This window comes from Scleropages formosus, chromosome 13 (genome assembly GCF_900964775.1).
Source record: "Scleropages formosus chromosome 13, fSclFor1.1, whole genome shotgun sequence".
Taxonomy (NCBI): Eukaryota; Metazoa; Chordata; class Actinopteri; order Osteoglossiformes; family Osteoglossidae; genus Scleropages; species Scleropages formosus.
Genome location: NC_041818.1, coordinates 22,423,651 through 22,438,540, shown reverse-complemented (window position 1 = coordinate 22,438,540; position 14,890 = coordinate 22,423,651). Strand labels below are relative to the sequence as shown.

Genomic DNA, 14,890 nt, shown 5'->3' with positions numbered 1-14,890 from the left:
ACCCATTTATACAGCTGAATAATGTTTTTTTTTACTGAAGCAATTATGGGTAAGTACCTTGCTTGAGGATACTACAGCTGGACCTGGGATTTAAACTTGCAACCTTTGGGTCCAAAGAGAGAAGCTCTTACCACTACCCTACCAGCTGTCCCCATGTACAACACATATGAACACCTACATAAATATGAAGGTATTGAGAGTAAGACAACCTTCAGCACGTAACACTTCTCACACTGTGTTTCATCTCTTTTTTTGTGTCCATTTTAGCCGTGACCAGTTACCCTGTTCTTAACGTCTCCCTTCAAAAAATGACACCCACACCAGCATGGGAGGGGTGAATCCCAGCACACACCTCCTCCAGTGTGCATGCTGTGAGCCACCCACCACTCCTCATTCTATGGGCTACAGTCTTAATCGGGTGACTTCACACGCTTGCAGGAAAGCACTGCTCACAAGTTGCCACCCACAGCCTGTGTAAGCATCCAGACCTGTCGGCAATGAGGGGGAGAGGACCCCAGCCATTTCGTGTACCCAAGAGGACGTGAAAAAGTAGCTGTTGAAGTTTGGGAGAGATCCTTGTCTGAATTGTGTGGCAATAAACATATCTTGTAAATATGTTTTTCTGAAAGATTTTATGGGATGGGGGTTAGCCCTCCCAAACTGTGTTATACCTCTCTATTCACACACTTTTCCAAGCCTATATATGCATAAAGGTGGACAGCTGGTAGTGCAGTGGCTAGTGCTGCTGCCTTTGGATCCAAAGGTCAGAGGTTTGAATCCCACTGTTAGCTGTAGTAACTTTGAGCAAGGTACTTACCCTGAATTGCTGCAGTAAAATTACCCAGCTGTATAAATGGGTAAATAATTGTAGGCATCTTAATATAATAAGCTGCTTTGTAGAAAACAGTCAAATAAATACAAGTCAACAATTTACCACCTTCCTGGCTGTGATACCTAATTTTGTGTTTAATGACATCAAAGTGACTGTGGAATTAAGCTGCACTGTGAAAACAAGGAGCCAAAGTGAAGGTCTATTTGGATGCAAGTCAACTTGAAACCAAGATACAACAATGCTGCAGCTAGTGAGAGGAAAAGCTGTGTTGATTCACTCCTACCCCCCCTCGACAACCTCTGTGGCAGAAAAATGCTTCATCACCTGTTACAGATTATTCACTGTTATTGTCTTGTTTTCCGCTTCTTTTTTGCCTGGTGATTTTCCACTTTGAGCTTGAGCTTCCTTGGCGAATGAGCAGGAAGCAAGTGTTGTGTGAGAGGGTGTTAAAATAAGCAGAGCCTCATCAGGTCTTCTCAACACCGCCCAACCTTCTCTTCCCAACACACAGGCACACACACATCACCAGTGGGCTTGTAGATGATTCCCTGCAGTAACTTTAATGGCCATAAAGCCAAAAACAGCAAGTGGAAATAACCGTAACGCAGCACTAAGACGACTATATTGGAAATGCTCTACTTTTAATCCACATGAATGCACCAGGGTCCCATTACAGAGAGATGAAGTGTTATGGCTGTATGACAGCAATTTTTAGACATGCAAAAACCAAGAGGGTAAACAGTGCACTATCATAACTGCATTGCAGTACCTTTTTACAAAAGTTGCATGTCTGATCAGGGGTTCTTAATATGGTATTCATGGTCCCTTAGGTGGTCCATGAATGGGTTTCGGGCTGTCTATGAAGTGTAGGATAACTTTAAAAATAGGTCTGACTAAATAAAAGTTCAAAATGAAAATATTACTATGCTACAACTCTGCACGATACAGTTAAATGGAAAGGTAATCAAATTCCAGTACAGTGAATTGAGTGTGGGTTTTTTTCCTGGATTCATTTATGGATTTTGTTCTAGAAATAGGGGGGCACGGTGGCGTAGCGGTCTTAGCCGGGTCCTGCTCTCTGGCAGGTCTGGGGTTCGAGCCCCGTTTGGGGTGCCTTGCGATGGACTGGCGTCCTGTCCTGGCTGTGTCCCCTCCCCCTCCATCCTTGCGCCCTGTGTTGCTGGGTTAAGCTCCGGCTCGCCGCGACTCTGCTTGGGACGAGCGGTGGGTGAGTGTGTGAGCGATTTTGTTCTAGAAGGGGGTCCTCAGCTTTCACTAGATTGCTGAAAGGACCCCTAGCCTAAAAACTGCAGTAGTTGAGAGTTTGTGGATAAAAACATGTGGTCTTTAAAATATAACTAACAGCACCTTCTATTCAACTTTCCTGCAACCTAGAATCGGGTGTCCTACCTAAGCCTTTCGGGTAAGCATTTTTTAGACCAGTTAATAATGGAGATGACAGATATGAAGCGTTTTGGTGTGATAGAAAAAATGCCATCCAAGCACATCAACTTTTTTATGTTTATTTATAAATATAGTCCATATATATAGCCCGTGACGGGCATTTATAGTCGCTGTTGCTCCAAAATAAAAAACAAGCTTCCAACACCGAGCCCCAGCCACGGCCTCTTAATAACGGGCGAGCATCCTGGACTTCAGACTGCAGTGTAAAGGCGGGCCAAAGGCGGCTAACTGACAGGTATTTTTCCACAAGGGTCCGCTGCTGATTGGTTAAGACACCGGAGCCACGGCGCGGATCCCAAGTTGCGTTCCGATGATATGATTGGCCACATGTCCGCGCGACGGGCCCGCCTTCTCAATGCGATGATTGGACGAGCCATGAACGTTGCTGTCAATCTCGCCGGACTTGTAGATTGCGCATCAGCTGCGCTTTGTTAGTCGAACCCAGGGACGGACTGAGGAGCTGGTTCCATGAACACGGACCGGGCTGGAAAATGATCATCTGCACGAGTAAGATGGAGTACCCTCTCGGAAGTCAGTGCCCGCGCCAGTGCCAGGTACGCGCTGGAGGAGCGTGCGTAAGGATAAAGGATTAAACATTAAAAAGTGTCACAAATGCGCCGCTGTTCTGTTGGTTAAGCGCACACAGCGGCGGCTCCGAAGTTCAGTGTTCGGCGCAGAATGTCCAGTGTTGAGCGGTCATTCATTCTCCGCTTCACAAAGGCAAAGGCGCACAGCAAAAACACACGGATCTGTCTTGTTGCTCACTCTTTGCTTTCATTTATTAGCGCGATAGCGTGACGGCTTTGTAGCTATTTAAATTGATCTAGCAAATATCCCCCGTTAAAAAAAGTAAAAATGTGTGGTAGTAATAGCTCACTGGCAGCGACCGATTACCTTTTTAATATTGGAAATAAACAGAACACAGGGGCGACCGTCACAACGGCAAAATCTTCCACATCATAATTGAGTCTGTGCTTCCAGTGAATGAATGAACGAAGTTTAATGAACTAGACAAGTCAGGAGTTACTAATAAAGGTATGATGGGCCACGGACGGGGTATTTCTTGGTTAACGCTTAATGAAGGACTGTTGTGTTGAGGAGGTCATGTTAGGAGGTGTGTTTTCGCGTTTGAATTAGCGGTCGTGTCCGCGAGAGAAGGGTCTGGATTTAACCCTCCAGTTACATTGTGTCACTTTAGTTTCCTTGGTCTCTCTCGGTCTCTCTCTCTCTCTCCCCCTCTCCCTCCGCGCGGGGGGATGGGGGTCTCGGTGCGGACAAACTACATTGTCTGCGGCTCCGCAAATGCAGCACGGGTTCCTGCCACAGAAGTGCGATTAAACTTTATTTACGGCCGCTGCTGTTATTTTTAATACGCGCTGCTCTCCGCGCGTCTGGCGGCGCGCGCGCGCGACCGCTCATTACCGACAGTTAAAAGTTAATTAATTGATCATTAGTGCAGTCCGTGCAGAAGGTGATCGGCTTCGCGCGAGCCGCTCCAGCTGTTTCCGACGCGAGATCAATAAATTATTTCGCAGCAGAATGAAAATTCAGTCCGTCTGCTCGCCGTTTTCAATGAAAAAGTTTAATGGAAAAAGCCCAGAAAGGGATTGCAGATAATCCAGAGAATGCATGCACACAAATCCACTTAATTTCCAGTTTTATCATCAGGTTTTAAGCAAACCAGACATGCAGAGAAACACTGAACGTTGTCCGTGTTTCTGTGTTTTTTTTTTTTTTTTTTTTGCGTAAATGGCGAGTCTGGCTGTCATGTTAAAATGCTGTCAAACAAAAGAGTTTCTTGGACATTAAATCGGTTTAAACACAGCAGCTGGGGGGAAAAAAAAAGGTACTTACGCATAATATTTCAAACACTGATCTCAGAAACGGATGCCCACGCATTAATGCAGATTTATGCTTCATATTTAGTTTTCACTGTGCTTGAATGCAAATAATTTCCCTGCCTGTGAAGGAGTAGAGGCTAGAGGCACGCAGCCTTTTGTGAGTATATAACACAATCTATTTTTTTATGTGCTTTGCCTTCTCGTGACACAATGAAGCACATTCCAGTGCATGCATCTCCCAGTCCTTATTAATGTGTGTGTGTGTTACAGGGTCTGCTTTTCTTACCTGTTTTGACCCCCCCCCCCAATTCTGTCCGGTTGCCACCATGACATCACCTGCGTGCACGTGCAGCGATGAGTGACATTCGTGCACCCGCACGCGCGTGTTTATCTTCAGTTCCTAATTGAAACCTTGTCTTTTCTCGCTCTGCTGCTGGAAGTGGCAAAAAAGGGAAAAGGGTCATTTTCGTTGCAGCCTTTGAACGGAGGGGGGGGGGCACGGTTCATGTGGAAAATCTGAATGTTTCCGGGTTTTATTAAACGTTCAGCGTGGAAAATGTTTGGTGTCCGTGGGATTTGGTGTGAATGCAGTTGTGAGTGTAAAATTTTCGGCTCTGTCTTTGTGTGGTGATGCTTCATATACTGCCAATCAAAGTTGTTTTTCTCCTTTCCGAGCTGCTGTGGCGCATGTGGCCGACAGGTGGCGCTGCGGTCGGGGGAACTTGTTTACTGCAATTTCTCACACTGAAGAACAATGGAGGAATTTCATTATCTGTAAGGAGAGAGACCCTTTCTCTTGATTGACGTCCTGCTTTCTTTGTTGCAAGTACCTTTCTGCACACTTCTGACCTGTCCTCTGCATCAGCTTCCCTTTTGTTTAATTTTTTTTTTTTTTTTAAATTTCTTCCTCGGAAGACGCCCCCATCCTGCAGAGAGGAGCTCGGCCCTTTTCCATGCGGAATCCTTGTGCCGAACACCTTTTCTCTCTTCTGGACTCCTTTGTGCGTCGTCCGACTGACCGCGGGGACAGTCGGATCGCCAAAAGCGGGACACGAGCAGCGGGGGCTTTTTGGATCCAGGAGCCCGTTTGGCTTAGACCGGGACGCAGGGGTGGATGGAGGACGTGTAATGTGGCTGGAAGAGGGCAGTCCGGGGACCCATTTCTCATGCCTCCAGCTTGCTTTTTTTAAGCAGATGTGTATGGGGAGGGGGGCTGCAGATGGCTGGAAAGTGTCCTGTGCGATTGAAGCTCCGCCTCCTGCGTGTGCGCAGTTGTGGGAGTGCCTCGGCATTTGCGCCGACAAAGAGTGCAGCATAACACAGTTGCACAAACAGTCCTGTTCGACCCCCCCCTCGATCACTCCACCACCCCTCCTCCTCTCTAGCGGCCTTGGCAGAATTTGGGTTTTTGAAGCCACATGAGCTGACCAGCTGGCCAGGACTTGGTGTGTACCTGCTTCCCGGGTCCTTTCGAAAGCAGCGGATGAGGACGGAGTTGGGACGCGGGGTCGAGGTCGGCTTCACAGTTCCATTTATCTACACAGTAGCGAGTGCTGCAGAAAAGGACAAGCGGTGGTGTGCGAGCTCTCTTGTCAATCGTGCTGTTGACGCCACACAGACGGCGTCGAGTCGGAGCCCCCGAGTGGGACTTGTGCCGATGGAGAACAATGAGCGCTTTGCATAGAGATGCAGTGGGCCGGGTCAGCCAGGGGGTCCCTGCTGCAACACTTTATGGTCATCTGGCTGGGAACCAGTGGAGGAACTGCCCTCGGGACTGGCGACAGGGCCGGGGATTCGCAGGTTCTTGTAGTAATAAAGGATGATCTGTATACCTGATTTCATAAAGATGTCTCATGTCAGTGTTCTGACGAACATCTAAGCAAACCGGAATGAAAACTTGGGGGGGAGGGGGACACGGCACGTCTGATCCAAACGTTTTATTCAGGCAAGCCGTTAGGTACGCACACTGGTGTGATTGTGCAAGGCAGCCGGAATTGGCTATAATGAATGTGTTTAAGCTCCACCCTCTTCCTAGAAAGCTCCACCCACACTCACCACCAACTGACTTTGTCTGCCTGGGCTACTGCCTGTGACTGCAATTGTTGTGCCCCTATCTCTAGGGCTTGTGTTGCCATGTCCATACTGAGATGGGCATGAAAGGGTAGGTGTGTAACTGCAGCAGCACATGACCAGCCCTTTCCCAAGGCATGCTGGGAATGCAGATTGAATATCTCCACACTCCCAGCTGCAAGGCCTGCACCCACAGTTCTCAGTGATGACATGGAGGTGATGGAGTCCTCTAACTTTGGCTCCTTGGCTCTCCTGCCAGCTGGCAAACTGGCCTTTACCTCGATACTCATGCCCCCCCCCCCCCGGTCTTGCTTCCGCACCGACACGGGGTGGTTTGGATATTGGAATCTGGCCTCGCCGTACGTGGTGGTCCATCTTCCAGCACCATATCCCGGGCAGCTTCTTTGTCGGGCAGCGTCTTTGTCAGCCAGCTGTCTTGGGGTGGCGATGTGTGAGGAATGTGGAATCTGAGAGCCTGGTGAGAGTGAGATCCAAGAGGTGGGAACTGGCCACTTGGCACCAGGTGTAGTGTTCACACATACCGGTGCTAGTGTACTCATCCTTTTACGTTCATGCTGTGGTGGTGATGGTTGGCTTACAGGGGTGTGTTTTTTTTTTTTTTTTTTTTTTTTTTTTTTTCCCCCCCCCCCTTTTGAAGGGTGTTCCGAACTTATTTGAGAGCTCTGAAGTACTCAGCCATGATTTGATGTTGGTAAAAGGGCACCGACACAGGGTAGTTCAACCAGACAGGTCATCTGCTAGGTCTGGTATGCAGCACATAACTAGACTCCAGCCTGCAAGGGCTGGAACCCGGGCTTCCCTGCCTGTCCTGCACAGGATGTGAGAAGACTTTGAAACTGAGGTCCACGGTGGCTTTATGGCGGTAAGATCACCAGGATCGATATGTTTGCCTTCCAGCTCTCACTTCAAAATTCATTAATTCCACAGCATTAAATGAAACCAAATCACTTCCTGTGTCGGTTCTCCCCCCGTGTCCCAGTGCTGGCTGCTGAGCCGAAGGGTGGCTTGATGCTTGTCCTCACTAGTTATACCTGCTCTGGGTTGGGCTCAGGAGCCTCCATTCAACCCATTTGATATCTGGGGAGTAAGCTGAGCTGTTCTTCCCAACCCGGAGAGGTCCCATCTGCCGACAGCTGCTCAGCACGACCTTCTCCGTGATTTATCTCGCTGACTGGCGTATTTTTGGGTGTAAGACTGGCACCTATATCCCTATAACCTCGACATTCCACCGTGGAGGTGGAAAAGGGTCTCCGCCGTTGGCCCCAATAGGGTGCCGTGTTGGTGGCATTGCTGGGCTCCCAAGTCCACTGTCCTTTTGGGGATCAATGTTCCCTCATCGCAGCAGCTGACTAATTTGGGGTGCGATTGGTGCCCCCTGTGGGTTGCTCAGAGTGAAGGGACTGCGGCTAGTGGCCTGAATGTGGACCATCTCTTTAACGCACATGCGGTTGCTCAGGTGCCCCACCCCCAGGCAGTGTGCATGTGGGCCTGGGCAGCAGACCGCTGAGCACAAAATGAAAAATAAAGGCCCTCTAAAGTCAGCTTCTGGAGTGTCTGTGAAAGTAAGCTCAATGGTGAAGGTTTTCCATAATTCCCATAATGCCTTGTGCAATATTCAACTCTGAACAAAGAGGTTTTTAGCTGCTGATTAAAAATGTAGTGCTGTTGGTTAATTACAGAACAGATTAACCTTCAATGTAGTTACCTGGCATTGGGGTTCCTGTCCTGTGGTTTGTTGTCCCTGGGAGACGGATGCCATGTCACACCCATGTCCGTCTCTGCTACCAAAGTGGCTTCCATTCTGCCTTTGGTGCCCCTAGTGGCCAGAATGGGGATGGACAGGTTCATGGTACGGTTTTATTCCATTACGTCTGTCAAACGTGTTCGGGATCGGTGTGTTGTTGGAGTGTTGCTGCGCAAAGGGGGGGCGTTGCAGCATGTGATCTGTAGGATCCGATGACCATTCCACACATGGTGCACCATCCCAGATGGCAAAGGAACATTAGACTTCCAACTTCCACAGGTTGCTTCACTCCGAGGATCAGTAACTAATCAGTCATGCCCCCTCCATCCCCAGCAGTGTAACACCTGCTCAAAATTTGCTCTCCAGTTTCACTTCGGTTATCTCTGGACTTGTTTGTGCAGAACAGGGCTGAGGAGAACCACCACCGCAGAGCTGAGCTTGGTTTCCTCGAACTCGCTGTAGAACGACCTGGGTTGGCTTTCCTGTCTCAGGATGGGGGACATACTGTGGGTCTTGTTGGTATTTTCGTGTCCCTTCCTTGCTCTCCCACTACTGCCTGCTTTACATTGTACATTTACTTTAATTTAGCGGGTGCTTTTCTCCAAAGCAGCGTACAAAGTAGAAGCTTAGATTTTATTTACCCATTTATACATCAGGGTAATTTCTACTGTATCAATTCAGAGCAAGTAGCTCAAGGATACTATAGTAGGAGGTGGGACTCAGACCTGGAGCCTATTACTTTAGGTTGGTAGCCCTAACCACTGTGCCACCTACTGCCCATTTTTAACTGTATACTATAACCTGTATTCTCTCTTTCTTCTCTTTTTCTCATTCTTCTTCTCCACCCCTTTTACTGCCTGCCTTTTTTTTTTTTTTTTTTTTTTTTTTTTTTTTTTTTTTTTTTTGGTCCCAGAATCCTGTGCTCCAGCTGGCCTGTGGGGGGTGAGATGGGATGGGAAGCTACTCAACTCTATCCTACACAAAGCAGAGTGATTTAGAGCACAGAGCCCCTCTTGGCCACAGGCTGCGTTGCGGCTTCTGTCCTTGTTCTTCGGTAGCTGGTGCCGCTCACCCTTGAGCCGCATGGTCGCTGGCGCGAGACTGTGAACGTGAGGCGTCTCGGTGAGGCTCGTGGTCTGAGGGATGCGCCAGTGGTTCCGCTGAACATCTCGCTAATACTGCATTTCACCCGAGCTGAACTTTAAACTGGCTGTTGCCATGCTGCGGATTCCCTTCCTGATCCGAGGGGGCGGGCGAAAATATTCGGTTCAAATGAAGCGACTCTTAATCGCTTCCCTTTCGCACATTAGGAAGTCACGGTCATCCTGTAATTTGGGTTTGTTGGATTGTTTGCTGGCGGCGGAGGAGAAGGAAATCTCAAGTCTGTTGCGCCGAATGGTCCCTGTTTTCCTGTCGCAGACTGACCCTAAAGATCAAGCTGCCGCTCACCCCCTTCTGCTCCACCTCTTCTTCTCTCCACCCCCAGGTGGACAAGGAGCGAGCATCTCTCCTTTGCGTGAAGGCTCTGGCCAGCAGGGGGCGCCTGGACACAGTGACGCAGCACATGGCCTTCCACCCGCAGTACCTCGAGAGCTTCCTGCGGAGCCAGCACTACATCCTGCACATGGACGGCCCGCTGCCGCTGCCGTACCGCCACTACATTGCCATCATGGTGAGGGTCCTGCTTGCGCGCGCACACTGCACGATGGCAGTCGAATATGCGTGCTCATTCTGTCCACGTACCCCGCGCTCGCAGGCGGCTGCGCGGCACCACTGCAGCTACCTGGTGTCCCTGCACTCGGCTCAGTTCCTGCGTGTTGGCGGGGACCCGCTGTGGCTGCAGGGCCTGGAGGCAGCCCCCGCCCGTCTGCAGCACCTGGATCACATCAACAAGGTGCTGGCCCACCGGCCGTGGCTCAGCGGCCGCGCGCATATCCAGGTACGCCGCGGAAACTCGACTGCGCGCACGCGCTTTGAGAAAATGATTGTCACGAGGTGATCCGTGCGAAACTGGAGCTCTCCGGCGCCCCCTGCAGGCCCTGCTGAGCCCTGGTGAGCAGTGCTGGTCACTGGCAGAACTGGTGCAGGCCGTGGTTCTGCTGGCGCACTGTCATGCCCTCTGCAGCTTCGTCTTCGGGCTGGGGACTGATCCCGAGTCCCAGCTTGCCCCCAGGGTGCGACTCGGCACCCCGCCAGGTTACTGCCCTTGTGACGCGGCCAACGGCAACGCCTCCGAGCCGGAAAGGCGCCCCCGCCGATGGGTGAGTCACGGAGACTCGTGCCGTACGCGTCTGGTAGGGCTGCAGCTTCCAGTTCCGACAGCAGCCTTGCTGTTGAACCCTTGACCAGGCAGCGCAAAGCATTTGGGTTATATCCGGTGAAAACTGGGGTTGAGCAAGAGCCGTGAACAGTGGGCGAACTATGGGATGCTGCCGTCTCCCCTCAGTCCCTGGACTCCAGCTGCGAGGTGGCGTGTCTTCGAGAAAGGATCCCGAGGGCGCAGGGAGACGGCGACAAGACGGAAGAGCAGCTCGGCCTCCATACTTTAGGGCATGCGGGTGAGTCGCCCCGCACAGGTAGCCAGCGGCACGGCGGAGGCTCCGGTCGGTCTGGCTACGCTTCGCTTTTTTTAAAACCTTTATTCATTTATCTGATGCTTTTCTCCAAAGTGACTTACAATGTTAAAGTTACAATTATTACAGTTTTAAGCTTAGTTATTTACCCATTTATACAGCTGGGAAGTTTTACTGGAGTAATTTAGAGTAAGTGCCTTGTTCAAGGGTACTACAGCCGGAGGTGGGGGTCGAACCTACAACCTTTTTAGGGGTGACACTGTGCTGAGCTCGTGTCGGTACAGGTGGACAGCTTTCTCTCCCTCCTTCCCAGACACGGATGAGGAGGAGGAGGTGCCGTATGCGGTGGACCCCTCCTGCTTCATCACGGATCCTGACTTTGGGTACCAGGAGTTTGCCCGTCGGGAGGAAGATCATTTCCAGGTGTTTAGGGTGCAGGTGAGTAGAAGCTATGGCTGTTTGACTGCTGGTCATACCCCCCCCCGTCACGATAGTCAATGCTCAGAACCACAGGCTATATGGGGGGAGGCAGTGGGCATTGCTCCGAAAACCTGTTGTTCTTAACATTTTGTATTTTCACATACATAATGTACATGTGCATATACATTTACAGTATACGTGTGTTTCTGCAAACAAAATAAAAACTCAATGGATAAAGAATGTTGGGAACTGTGCGTCAGCCAGAGCCTGCTTTGTGAACTTCGAGGGACATTTGTCTCGCCGGCTCTGATTGGCTGGCTGCTATGTAACACGAGCTGTGATAGGTCTACCCATGTGGCTCTTCTGAAGGCATCTTTTGCACATTTTTGTATCCACACACACTAAGGTTATGTACATACCTACATTTGTATATCATTATACTTTGGGGATTTTTTTGAAAATTTAAATTTTTCAAAACATTTTTTGGCTGTTCTATTCTTAATCTGTTCCGCGGATTGACTGTATATTCAAACGGCTGAGTTTGTAACCTACGCAAATATAGGGCCTTACAGCCCACCCAGACGGGGGGTCTTAACCAGGATTGACATGCTCACTCAGATCCCATCAACCATGCTGATATCAGAAGCATGTGGAACATAGGGAGAGCTGCTGTGGCAACAGGCGTACAGGAGGTGTGTGGGCGGGATACGCCCAACACACGCTGAGCACCTTAGCCGGGCTTTGGTGCGGTCCGACGGGAGCGCCCCTCACCGTGCTCTGGTCTTGGGCGCAGGACTACTCGTGGGAGGACCACGGCTTCTCGCTGGCCAACCGGCTGTACTCGGACATCGGCCACCTGCTGGACGAGCGCTTCCGCTGCGTGGCGGCGCTGCCCTCGCCCCGTGGACCGGACCTCCGCAGGGCCATCTGGAACTACATCCACTGCATGCTCGGCATCCGGTAAGAGGCGCCCTTCACATCCCGTTGCTTCGCGCTGCGCCCTCCACGCTGCGCTGTACCGACGAGTGTGTGCGCTGTTCTCAACCCCTGTGTCGTGCAAGTTTTTTTTGGCTCGGTTAGCTCAATAAAGACAAGTTAATCATTGATTAAAAATTGTACACTTCACGCCGATCCTTGTATCAGTGCTGTGCGGTGAAGTTTGGGTTGGGTAAAAACCAAGGTATTGGGATACTGAAATGACGACTTTTTTTTTTTTCTCCTTCTCCATTGGTTAAAGATGAACAGGGAACATGGTTGACGTAATGGGCGATTACGTAAAAATATTTATTCATCGTTACAGGCACTGTGCTCTCGCTCTCTCATGTCAGCTTATTTGAATTTTACTTTTTTTTTTTTTTTTTTTTTTTTTTTTTTAATCCATGGTAACTACAATATAGGGTTTGTATACTAAGTTCCTTGCAGTGATTTAGCCATTTATGCAACTGGGTCCTTTGTACACTCTCACTTCAAGGTAAGCCTCCTTCCTGAAGGCTACTACACCAGGAGCGCCGTGGGAAATGCAAAGCCCGCCAGCATATGTTCAGGGCTTTGCATTTCCCACAATGCCCTATGCTCCCAGGCTTCCCCCACACAGCTGTGCTATGTGGCTACGTGACTGTGTTCCCTCCTGGGTCCTCCCCACTTCCCTGTTCTGCTGTAGAAAGACAGCAATTTATTTGTGTACGGACCTTTCCACCTCCCGTCCCGTCCCTCAGTGGGGGGTGGAGCCATGCAGAAGGATCAGTGGGGATCCATCTCTGTTTTTAGCTTGAGAGGAATTCGGCCGCTGGTCCGCCGGGGGGGATGTTTCCCAAGTGACCGTAGCACAACCGCACTATGTCTGTCGGTTAGGGTCAGGGGCATGTAGACCAAATCTTCTAAGAAGAGCTCAGAACAAAGACCATAACCCCCCGTGGGCTCCCCTGATGAAGTGCCTACTGGAAGACTCGCTCAATCCTGATGGGATCACCGCCCTTCTCCTGGCACGAGCCACCGTGTCACCTTGCGGCAGTCAGTGTCCCTCTAAAGGATCTCTCCTCCTCCTCCTCCTCCTGGGACCGGGATCTGCAAAGTTTTCGCTGTAATCCAGCACCTTAAGCGGTATGTATAAATTTGTGTGCGTTCCTGTGTGCGGCCGCAGGTACGACGACTATGACTACGGTGAGGTGAACCAGCTGCTGGAACACGAGCTGAAGTTCTACATTAAAGCGGTGGCCTGTTTCCCTGATGCCACCAGGAGTGCCCTGGGACCCCTGCCCTGTACCCTGCTCATGTCCTCCGACAAGGTGAGCCTCCCGGTTCCGTTGTCCACCTGCACGCTCTGTCTCCGTCTGTCTCTCATGACCTCTCCAAAGATGTTGGACTTTGGAGTTTGCATGTTCTCCCTGTGTCTGCATGGGTTTCCTTGGGGTGCTCTGGTTTCCTCCCACAGTCCAAAGACATGCTGTTCAGGTTCCCCCATAGTGAGTGACAGAGAGAGTGTGTTCCACTGATGTGTGGACGAGTGACCCAGCGTAAGCAGTGTATCTAGCAGTGTAAGTCACCACGGTGAATAAGGTGTGTGGGCTGGTAATTGGAAGTTGCTTTGGAGAAAAGCATCTGATAGATAAATGTAAATGTTTGTTCTGACTTGATGAAACAAACTCCTAAACCCAACCAAACTTACACCCTTCCCTTGTATAACGGGCACTAGTTGAAGGAGAAATGTACAGCAGTTATGAAAATATGCGCTGCTTTTCATACAACAGACTTATTACTCAGTACCACAGCATTTTTTTTACCGCCCCGAGTAACGATTAATTTACTTTCGACCTGTTGATTTACACTGCCTACTGTGCGCTTCTCTACAAATATTGCTGAGCTTTTTATTTAAAAAGTAATCCCGCTGTCCATTCAGTTAGTCTGATTACAATAAGCCCGACAGTAATAAAATATCAGATGCAGTACTAATTTAAACTGTATGAACATGTAAATATTAGCTCGGTTGTATAAATGGTATAAATAGCTTTTATAACCAACCCTTTATACACTATTGTAAACAGAGGGTTTCTCCAAGTCCATTAGCGCGTGTGCTCAACTCATACCACTTTTATTAAAATTTCAATAATTTATTAAATTATCTTGCATAGGTGACCTTTTCTTGTCCAGGAACTGATTGTATTTTCCATTTATAAAAAAAAGTTATTAAATCCCATCACAGCAGGACTTTAACAGGGTAACTTCATGGAGCAGATTAACCCCGTTAGATGAGGGTTGGGTATATTCGTAGTATGTTGTTCCTTTTTGCCTTCTGTAGTGTCCCTGAAATCTGTTTATAAAATCTGGTTCTGAGGGCAAACTGTTTATAGGGATGGATGATGTCTTGGATGTTTTTCCTCATACTACTTGGACCTCTCTCTCTCTCTCTCTCTCTCTCTCTCTCTCTCTCTCTCTCTCTCTCTCTCTGCCATCAGTTCACATCTGATTCCTTCTCTTCCTCCTCATAGATCCACGTCAACCTCCTGATCATGGAAGCGCGGCTGCAGGCTGAGCTCCTCTACGCGCTGAGAGCCATCACTCAGCACATGATCGGCTAGGCGGACATCTGGGGGCTGGGGTGGGAGGGAACAGGAGCGGCCAGGTGAGGCCGACGGCTGCAAGTCGACTGTGAAGGACCGGGGTGGGGGGGTGGGGGGGTCGGGAATACGGTGAAGTTGAAGACGCTGATGGTGTGTGTGTGTGGGGGGGGGGGGGGGGTGACATCAACAGTGCAGGTCTCTCTTAGCGCACTCGCTTGTCTCTCTGGCTCAGCGGAGCTCCAGGGGGTCGTTCTCTAGTCAAAGCTGTTGTCCAAAGCCAGCATGTTTATACAGTTCAGTGAGGATATCTTCTCTCCCCCCCCACCCGCGACTGCCGTCAACACATCTTTCCACCGCTCACCTCGTCA

General features: G+C 49.8%; 1 protein-coding gene across 1 annotated transcript; it reads left to right on the top strand.

Moving 5' to 3' along the window:
- Positions 1-2,710: 2,710 nt before the first annotated feature.
- Positions 2,711-14,671, top strand: sesn4 (sestrin 4). The gene is made up of 9 exons (XM_029257674.1): positions 2,711-2,850; positions 9,459-9,644; positions 9,729-9,911; positions 10,009-10,233; positions 10,419-10,530; positions 10,859-10,983; positions 11,759-11,925; positions 13,106-13,250; positions 14,451-14,671. The coding sequence occupies exons 1-9, from the start codon at positions 2,788-2,790 to the stop codon at positions 14,538-14,540; spliced, it is 1,296 nt and encodes a 431-aa protein (XP_029113507.1). The 5' UTR covers positions 2,711-2,787; the 3' UTR covers positions 14,541-14,671.
- The last annotated feature ends 219 nt before the right edge of the window (positions 14,672-14,890 follow it).

Excerpts from the sequence above, each read along its gene's own strand:
- sesn4 (XM_029257674.1), top strand. The coding sequence starts at position 2,788 with ATGATCATCTGCACGAGTAAGATGGAGTACCCTCTCGGAAGTCAGTGC. Across the intron at positions 9,645-9,728 it reads GCCACTACATTGCCATCATG|GCGGCTGCGCGGCACCACTG; the intron begins GTGAGGGTCCTG and ends CCGCGCTCGCAG. Across the intron at positions 9,912-10,008 it reads GCGGCCGCGCGCATATCCAG|GCCCTGCTGAGCCCTGGTGA; the intron begins GTACGCCGCGGA and ends CGCCCCCTGCAG.